Source organism: Phaseolus vulgaris, chromosome 10, assembly GCF_000499845.2.
Source record: "Phaseolus vulgaris cultivar G19833 chromosome 10, P. vulgaris v2.0, whole genome shotgun sequence".
Lineage (NCBI taxonomy): Eukaryota > Viridiplantae > Streptophyta > Magnoliopsida > Fabales > Fabaceae > Phaseolus > Phaseolus vulgaris.
In genome coordinates this window covers 33,159,899-33,170,136 of record NC_023750.2, presented here as the reverse complement: position 1 = coordinate 33,170,136, position 10,238 = coordinate 33,159,899, and the positions used below count along the sequence as shown (strand labels likewise).

At 38.9% G+C, this 10,238-nt stretch overlaps 1 protein-coding gene across 1 annotated transcript; it reads left to right on the top strand.

Moving 5' to 3' along the window:
• The first annotated feature begins 6,070 nt into the window (after positions 1 to 6,070).
• Positions 6,071 to 7,393, top strand: LOC137819327 (probable carboxylesterase 8). Its single transcript, XM_068623133.1, has one exon. The coding sequence runs from the start codon at positions 6,207 to 6,209 to the stop codon at positions 7,203 to 7,205; it is 999 nt and encodes a 332-aa protein (XP_068479234.1). The 5' UTR covers positions 6,071 to 6,206; the 3' UTR covers positions 7,206 to 7,393.
• Positions 7,394 to 10,238: the final 2,845 nt, after the last annotated feature.

Below are 10,238 nucleotides of genomic sequence, written 5' to 3'. Positions count from 1 at the left end.
CTTCCCTCCCCAAAAGGATCATGATCTTTAGAGATATATGCATGAGAAGGTAATTTTTTTAGAATGTGAGACTTCTCATCCTTTGCTTTAGTCAAAACATTAAGTTTAGTCTCACTCTCCAATTGTCTATATGCAATTGATTGCACAGTTTGTGAAACTTCTTTCAAAAGAGTTTTTAAAGATTTTAATTCACTTCCAATAGACTTTGTAGAATGAGAAGAAGAAGACATGGCTAGAGCTTTGTGTATACAAGTATTTTACCTTGAGAAAACTTAGGAAAGTCAAAGAAGGTAGTTTTCCAGGTAAGGGAGGTGAGTCACAAAGGACTACTTAAATACCAAGCCTTTGCCTTAGCCAAAAACTATCCCTCAATGTCTTCACACAAAACTTTTTCTTAGTAAACCACTTAGAACACAATTAAGTTGAGAAATCAAATTTTCAATGAAAGAAAACAATGCAAGCTACTAATCAACAAAGCTAGTCGGTTTAACACAAATTTAAACAAAACTAACCATACAAAGCGTAGCTATGAAAATAAAAGAGAAGCAATTACAAACAAGTAACAATTACTAATCAAGAATGCTATACTATTCGGCCCTAGGTGAGGCTTCTTGGACACTTTGAGCCCTTGAAGACACACTCACCGTCTAAACGTAATTAACAAGGTAATTAACAATAAACCAAGTTGCAAAGGAAATAAGAGAACTCCCTTTGTTGATCCTCTTTTTGGTTAGTGCACTTCCTTGTTGTCTTTGCTTGTTGATTTTCCAAGTGTTTGTAGTGTTTTCAAGAATGCTTGTTTCGGCTTTGGCCTTGTCTTCTCCTTAGAATGATGGTCTTTAATTCTCCAATTTCCAGCACCTAGCAAAGGGCTAAACCTTAACCAAATCAAGTTCCCATTCACATAAGCACCAAAGAAGAATTAAATTCCAGCACCCAAATTAGAGGTCAAAGAACAAAAGCAAGAAACTAATTTAATTGAATAAAACAGTACCACCAAAAGGATTTAGATTGTGACAACTAGAAAGAGAGTCAAGTAATTAAAGCAAACAAATAAAGGTACTCAATTAAAGGTTGGCACACAAAAGAATTCCTAAAGAAAAGCACTAGATTAGATGACCAAATAAAAAAAAACAGCACCATTGGAAAATGTTGTGGGCCAGAAACGTGTTTGCTCCCCGATTTATGCTGAGCTGTATTTTTAAAATTTGGCTCTGAAATTTGTTATGCAAGATATTCAGGATCTTATCTAAAATCTAGCTTTGGAATCACTCAAAACGGATGCACCATTTTTTTTTAATAAATTTTGCAAATTTGGTGTTCGGTTAGGCCAGCTGGAGCGCTTCAGATTTGCACTCTGATTTTAAAAGATTTATCATTTTTTTTCTGTTGCTTCTTTTGACCTAATTATTTTTTTGTCCTTTATATAACACTTTAAACTTGCATTTTCCAGAGAATCAAAATTTTCCTATGGGTGGAAATATTTTTCTGGGTTAAAACAGCCAAAACAGAGAAGGTGAAAACAGGGGAATCTGAAAACTGGAAACAAAAACAGCAAGATACCAAAGTTTAGACACAATGGAAATTTGTGAAATAGAATTGTGTATGATCTAAACACAATATGAACTCAAACTAAAAATTAAAAAGGCACCAAAGGAGCAAAGAACAGCAGATTTCAAGCAAAATAAAAAGACCCAAAATCAAGAAACAAATAAGCCAAATAAAAGGACTACTATGAATTGTTGACAATATGGATGAACATGACTTGACAAAACATGTATAGATTCAGAAAATTAAAGACTCAAAGCATAATATGAACCAAAATAATGAAAGCAATAAAGACTCAAAGCCTAAAAGAAAATAGCAACACAAAGGTGTATGGAATCCTATCACAAATTGCACAAGAACTTGTTCAAGATCAAATGAACAAGAGTGCTTCGGTTGGATCTTCCACAAAGCACACCAAGAACAAATTAAAATGTAAAAAACAGCAAGACAATTAAGGAAAGTAAATGACAATATGAAATAAAGAAGAACTAAAATTTAAAAGACAAGGAGCTACTCATCTTGAAGAACCAAAGCTCATGATACCAAATGATGGCATTTTCATGAAGGTCTTCTTGAATCATGTAAGAAAATGGTGCGGAAGCTATGAAGGTGTGTGTGCAAGATCCTCCTAAGAGTGATGTTGATCTTGAAGGTGCATGATAGGTATGATTATAGGGAGGTTCGGCCAGCCCAAGGAAAGGTGAAGGATGTGAAGTTTAGAGCCTAGAATTCTAGGAGAAGCAAAGCTTGGCACAAAATGGCAGCATAACTTTACTCACAATAAACTTGAAAATACAAGGTGTAGGCTCCTCCTTTTATAGGCTAAGGAGGACCATAATGCAACCCTAATGCTAGCCAAATGAAATGTAAATGTGAAGCACATGGGTGCACATGACACATGGGTGCACAAATGAGCACATGGGGAGGGGTGTGTCTAGTTTTTATGCTCACCCCCCCCCCCTCCATGGTCTTTCTAGAATGTTCACACAAATATGCTTTCTACACTACTCTAATTACTAAGCACCCCTAATGGGCCTTTATGTAACAATTACAAAGGTCTTCTCTTCCCAAAACCGTAGCTTTGACCCATGTGTATGTGAAGCTAGACGGTCTAGAAGGAATCCTCATCATGGCCTAGACGCTCCTTATGTAGCCGCTCCTCATCATGGCCTAGACGCTCCTTTTTGAGTCTAGACGCTCCTCATCATAGGCTAGACAGTCTAGTCTTGGAGGCTTGACTTTCATCGTGTGGTGAGCTTGGGCCCTCCTCCATCACCTTACTTATAACTATTAATGCATATAAAAGGGTTTAGAATCTCTTCTGCGTCAACTACACCTTGCTTGAAGACAATTAAATTTCTTTGATCCCAGATGCCTCTTATAATATTAACCCAGACTCATTTCCAAACCAGGTTTTGCTTAGAACTAGCTTGGTTCAAAACAAAACTTTCGAAGTGCACCTTTATATCATTATGTTGGACAGAAGATATTCCTATCCATCTGAAGTACAAGGTCCAAATACGTTGTGCATGTTTACACTCCAGGAACTGGTGTTGGCATGTCTCATCATCTACCTGACAAAGGGGGCATAACATTGTACTTATCAGAACCCCTCTTCTATTCAAACTTTGCCTTGTTGGGATTCTGCCCAGCAATACTCTCCAGGCAATTGTCGTTGCATTCGGGAATGCCTTTGCCTTCCAAAGATGTTTAAACACCTCCTGTTGAGAGTCTATGTCTGGCTTTACCAGACATTCATAAGCAGATTTCACAGTGTACGTCCCCGACTCCTCCTTCCCCCATACTTGAACATCCATGTTGTTCTTCTTCAAAACAGCCCTGGATAACACTGACGTGAGCCCTGCCTCCATCAGAGATTCCCATTCAAACCTGGTTCTCCTCCACCTAAGACACCATCTCCACTCTGATTCCACCCAATCACCAACCTCTCCCACTGTATGCCTCTGATTTAAAGACAGAGAGAACAATCTTGGGAATAGAGTTTTGAGATATGAGTTTCCTACCCAAACATCTTCCCAAAATTTTGCTTTATCTCCACCTCCTAGTTCCCACCTTATTTCTTCTTGGAACCATCCTCCTCTTCCTCCCTCTCCACACACCTTTGCAAGGTCTCTCCACCACCACGAATGGAGCGTGACTGGTGTATTGAGATTATCGGACATTAATCCATATTTTGAGTTCAAAAGTTCCTTCCATCTACCACTCTCTTGTGATAAGCACCTCCATCTCCATTTAGCTAGAAGTGCACGGTTGAACATACGTATGTCTATAATTCCCAGTCCTCCCTCCTCTTTAGGTCTACATACATCCTTCCATCCTACCCACACAATTGGCTTATTCTCTTTCCCCCATCCCCACAAGAATCTTCGTTGAATACTAATGATGCTTTTACACACTGTTTCCGGTGCTCTGTAGAGTGATAGATAGTATAAGGGAATGGCCGATATGACTGAGTTAATAAGACATATTCTCCTTGCCATGGATAAGAATCTCCCTTTCCACACGCTGAGTCTTGCTTTTAGCTTTGTTATGACCGGCTCCCAGAAAAGTTTCTTCCTTGGGTTTCCTCCTACTTCAAGACCCAGATACTTAAAAGGTACCACCATTTGAGTGCAGTTCAAGGTCTTAGAGTAGACTACCACTTCATTACTTAATACATTGATACTTGCTAGTTTTGACTTGTGGAAGTTTATTTTCAGACCTGACGCTAGCTCGAACCCCCTCAAGATAGCCTTCAGGGTTACCACATTACTAAAGGTGCTTTCACACAGAAAAAGAGTATCATCTGCATACTGGAGAATGCACACCTCTAGCTCATTCTTGCCTATCTTGAGGCCTGTTAGAAGTTTGCTCTGCATAGCTTGTCTCACTAGCCCAGACAGTCCTTTTGCAACTACTAGGAAAAGGAAAGGTGCAAGGGGGTCACCTTGTCTCCACCCCCTTGAAGGCTTAAATTCCTCCGTCGGACACCCATTGACTAGCACTGATACTGTGGCAGATTCCAAGCAACCTCAGATCCACACGATCCACTTATTGTTAAAACCCATCCTGTGAAGAATATCATAGAGAAAGTCCCACCTTATCGAGTCATATGCTTTCTCAAAGTCCAGTTTTAGACATAACTCGCTTCTCCCCTTCCTCTTAAGTTCCTCTATCACTTCATTAGCCATAAGCACGCTATCCAGAATCCCTCTGCCCTTTAAGAAAGCGGATTGGCTTTCGTCAATAACAGAGGGCAACACCTTCTTCAATCTTCTTGCCAGTACCTTCGAGATGATTTTGTATATGGCTCCTACCAGTGAGATGGGTCAATACTGTTCAAGCTTTATAGGGTCTCTAACTTTCGGGACAAGAGCAATGAAGGATGCATTACACCCCTTTGGGAGACTCCCAGTCTCATGGAATAAAGCCAGCGCTCCCACAATATCATCTTTTATAGTCTCCCAACTGTGCTTAAGAAAATTGAAATTGAATCCATCTGGTCCTGGGCTCTTTGAGCCTTCACATTGCCACACAGCATCCCTAATCTCTTCCTCAGTGAAATTGGCAAGAAGGCTGTCATTTTCAGACACATTAATAGTCTTAAAATCAACTCCGTCCAGTCTTACCCCAAAGTCCTTTGTTGCTTTGAACCTTGCCTCGAAAAGGTTCTTCGCCTCTAGACGCACTGTACTTGGCTCCTCACACCATTGATCCCCCACTGTAACACCCTTCACTTCATTCCTGATTCTTCGCCACCTCACAGATGAGTGAAAGTACCTAGTACAGGAGTCCCCAGACGACCCTCTACACTTATCTTGGAGAATCCACCATCATAGTGGCGTGTTCATCCTCTCATTAAGTATCACCTTAAAAAAAAAACATGTAAAATCAACTCACATCACTTACCCTCTGAAACTTAATACAATCTAGGAAATTTGACTTTAAGTAGTACCTTTATACTCAATGCATTATCGAGAAGCTAGCTTTGTTGCCAATTCTAATTTTCACTAAAAAAAATTGTTAAGTGTTATTCTCTCCACACACTTTCCTTAAGTCTCTTCATAATACTATCTCATTTCTAGTTCTTTTAGCTCAATTTAATCTCCTCCATAATCCATACTTAGAATCTATAATCTAATACTACTCTCCACGTTCCATGATTTTCCTCAGTTCTCTACCCAAAATACCACATCATGATAAAAGTTAACTTGTTAATAAATAGTACGAGACAATTATACTAACATTCTAATTATAAATTTGATAAAATAAAATAAATTATATTATTGCATTTTTAAAATAATAAAATCAAATTAAAAATATTATGAAATAGAATATATTGTAAAAAGAAATAAGATAAAAAAAAAGTACATTTAACCATAATTCTAAGGTGTGGGATGGATAAAATATGCGAGTGGAAAATATTACATTTTAATTGATATTATTTAGATTATTATAGTGAAGATTATTATGATGAATTCACGTGGCTAAGAGATGCATGGCCCATGACAAGTTCATTGAGAAGAATCTTAACCATGCAATAAAACAACAACAACCACAGTGTTTCAGTTCAGTTCACACAACCAACATTCATGTCAGTCACCTTCCTCTTCCACTTTTTCTTCTTCGCATAAACACTTTTGTCCACACAACAAACCATGTCAGAACCACCACCACCCATTTCTTCATCCGCCATGGATCCTTTCGAGTTCCTCAAAATCAAAATCAACCCAGGCGGTTCCCTCACCCGAACCTACGTCTTTCCGATGGTTCCTCCTTCCCCGACACCCCCCATTTCCGAACCCTCTCTTTCCGTCGACATCCCCCTCAACGCCGCCGCCAACACCTCCCTCCGCCTCTTTCTCCCGCACCCTCCCCCCGCCGAAAAACTCCCCCTCCTCCTCTACTTCCACGGCGGCGGATTCATCCTCTACCACCCCTCCTCCCTCATCTTCCACCGCTCCTGCGCTACCCTCGCCGCCTCCCTTCCAGCCGTCATCGCCTCCGTGGACTACCGCCTCTGCCCCGAACACCGCCTCCCGGCCGCCTACGACGATGCCCTCGACGCCCTCCTCTGGGCCCAGGCCCAGGCCCGTGACCCGGATCAGGCCCATCCATGGCTCCGCGACCACGTTGACTTCACCAAGTGCTTCCTCATGGGAAGCAGCGCCGGGGGAAACATCGCCTACTTCGCAGCGCTCCGTGCACTCGACCGCGATCTCTCTCCTCTTAAAATCCAGGGCATCGTGATGAACATTCCCTATTTTAGTGGGTCCCACCGCTCCGACTCCGAACTCCGTCTCGTTGACGATCGTATCTTGCCGTTACCCGCTAACGACCTCATGTGGGCCCTCTCACTCCCTGAGGGCGCGGATCGCGACCACGTGTACTGCAATCCGACGGCGGCAGAGGCCGCTCATGCCGACAAGATCGGACAGCTGCCAGCGTGCTTCATTAACGGGTACGGTGGAGATCCCTTGGTGGACAAGCAGAAGGAGTTTGTGAAGATTTTGGAGGCGCGTGGCGTGCGCGTGGAGAAGCGGTTCGTGGAGGACGGGTACCACGGTGTGGAGATCTTTGACCAGGCTAAGGCCCTCGCATTGACTCAAAATATTAAGAACTTCATTCTCTCTGTTATTTCTCAGTCCTCTCTGTGACTCTTTTTCACCACTTTTTTCTTACTTTCTTATGTTTCTTGTCCTTCCTTTGTATGCTAAATGTACTCAAAGATGGGAATAATGTGCCCAAAAATGAAGGCTTTCTTAACGAGAATATGCTTAGTGTGCCCAAAAATGAAGGGTTTCTTAACGAGAATATGCTTTTATATATATATGGTTTTGCTTAATTTTTGCACTTGTCAATCCTTTATTCTCAATCCTTCAAAAATTTTGTTTTGATCAGTTTTTGGTTGGGAGGGTTAAAGAAAAAAGAAATAGATATGGTAATTGTACGTTCCGATCCAGATATAGATATCGTCCTTGTCTATATCGGACGTGCAGCCCAAATCATAATAAATTCGAGACGTAAGACTAAAAAGAATAGGGGTGAAATTCTCGATTCACAATTACTAATTAACCAAAATATCTGAGATACCAGTTAAAATATTTATCACCAACAATAACCTTAATTTGCATAAATATTTTGATTTGTTAACATAAATACCCTTATTTTATTACATATTAAAACTAATTATGTTCCAGGGTAAAGATTATTGAAAATCAATAACAATTGTCCAGACTCACAAATACTTGAAAATAGACTATCACAAAGTAAGAGTAAGTGAACTCATTTCATATTTTACACTATACTCATTTTATATACTATCTTTATCTTTTTATGTTTTTACTAACTTGAATGTGAAATAATTTTTTATTAAACCTTTATTTTACTTGAAGTTTATTTACGAAACTTGCAAAAATAAAATCCGGTGATGATCTAAAAAATTCAACTGATCTTCTCCAGGTAAGAACAGTAACAATTTTTTTTTTTAAGGAAAACATGGAGTTAGGTTCTTTCATGCTTTAAGAGGACAATTTTTTCCTACACAAATTAATATGTGAATTGATGTAGACAAGAAAGTTGATGAGGTTTGTTGTTGTCATAATTAAGACAGTTGAGAGGAAACGACTAAATTTGAGGCACTATTTTTTCTCTTTTGGAACAATATATACTGATAAATAGTAAAATCTTGGTTATTCTATTTTTAGAAATATAAATAAAAAAATTTAATTATTTTTTAAATATGTCAAAAGATTACAATTACGTTTATATTGATTCTTTATACATTTTCAATAGAGAAGTTAGAGATAAGATCATAGTTTATAAATATTTTTTAAATCATCAAAACGTTTTCTAGTGACAAAAGTTTATGATACATTAATAACTTACGCGAATTTTTCACCAATTTATTGTCACTTTAAAAACCTTAAATTATAAACAGGATTAAATACGATGTACTTTAGAAAACAAGATGCATCCATAACTATTTATTAAAAATCAAATATTACAATTTATAATAAAATAAAATAGATATTTAATGATATTTAAAATGTTCTCAATCTTTAGTTTTTTTATTAGTTTAACTAACATTATAATTTATCCTTCCACTGTTGTATAAACAGGTTGAAGTGAAAAAGGAAGTATGAAATAGAAAAGTGCTCTAAGCTAATACCGTATTCTTCATTTATTTAATTGATGTGACCATTTTTACATATTTTTTTCTTTCATTATTCTCTTTTTTTCTGCAACTTTACTTGTCCACGAAAGCAAAGTTATAAAAATCGGTTCAGCAAGCCGTATGAACCGGTTTGATAGGAAATCAGATACATGAGAGCCAAGTAAGATATTGGACCCGGTTATGCATGAGATCCGAATGTGATGGGGCTTCTCATTCTACACCCCCATCATTTGAATGAGCACCCTTATGGGGTTGTGAAATGGCCAAAATAGCCCCATATCAATTTATATACAACTCTACTTTCACTTGTCTCCCACTTTTCTTCTTTCTTAGTCGTTGTACCGTCCTGGTAGTCGGAAGTGATGACGTGGCAGCGAGCTATTATGTAGGCGTGTTGAGCAGGGATGACGAAGTCAGATGGTCATTTCCTAGCTAGCCAGAGGACGAGGTCGGGAAGCAGCTTACCTGAACATACACGGTGAAGCAAGTAAAGTAGATCATGAAGGCGGCCGGCGAGACCACAGGGAAGGTGTGTATGAAGGCTGATGAGAATCAAATAAAGGAGGCTTTTATTAATGGAGGAAGAGGACATCCACCCTCCCATTTGAAGTTCTTCCTTCTAGTCTTCTCAAAATTAAAAGAAGACATAAAATAAAGATGAGGCCCAAGCCCAAAGCCCAAGCCCAAGCCCAAGAAGGCCAAAGCCCAAAGAGCCCAAGTCCATCCCATGAGGGGCAAGGCCAAGCTTTGAAATACTCTTGTATAGTTTTAGGAGGTGTGGTTATTAAATAAAGGTGTGTGAAAATGTAAAATAAAGTCACATTGTCCATGTGACTTAGGAGAGTGGTGTAGGTGTAGTTTTTGGGAGGTGTCATAGTAGAAAAAGGTCACACCTCCCATGTGACTTGTTTTTTGTGGGAATTTCAAATGAGTTTATTTGAAATTTCCCACCTATTTTTCAGCACCTTAGGCTATAAATAGAGGTGCTTCCTTTGTAAAATTCAGATTGGAATTAATCTAAGAAAACTCTACTCAAATTTTGAGTGAATTTTGGAGTGCTTTTGGAGCCTTCTTCTCTAGTCTTATCTTGATGGATCAATGGAGTCCTCAAGTGGCGGCATCACTCTTATCTAGGAGCATTCCACACTTCTAGTGGCGATATCATCCAACATTCTTCCATCTTCATGAGCACTCTCTTCTCCTTCCTTCCTTCTCTTTCAATTGCTTTTGTTGTCTTGTGTTCTTGAGTATTTTGGTTCGGTTTTTCTGTTTTTTCCAGCACCTATTGTTTCTGTTCTTGCCTTTTAATTTCAATTCTGTTCGGTTCATTTGTGTGCTTAATCATTTCTGTTCGGTTCCTTTTAATTTCACCTCTTTTGTTCGGTTCAATTTGACTAAAATTGGTTCATCCAATGAGTTTGGGATTTGGTACTAGTTTTTGGTGAGTTCTTGTCTTAGAACAATGATCCAACTCTAAGAAAAGTGCCTCTATTACGTCCAACTCAAGGTGATT

Bases quoted from the DNA above. Each gene is read 5' to 3' on its own strand.
- LOC137819327 (XM_068623133.1), top strand. From the start codon at position 6,207: ATGTCAGAACCACCACCACCCATTTCTTCATCCGCCATGGATCCTTTC.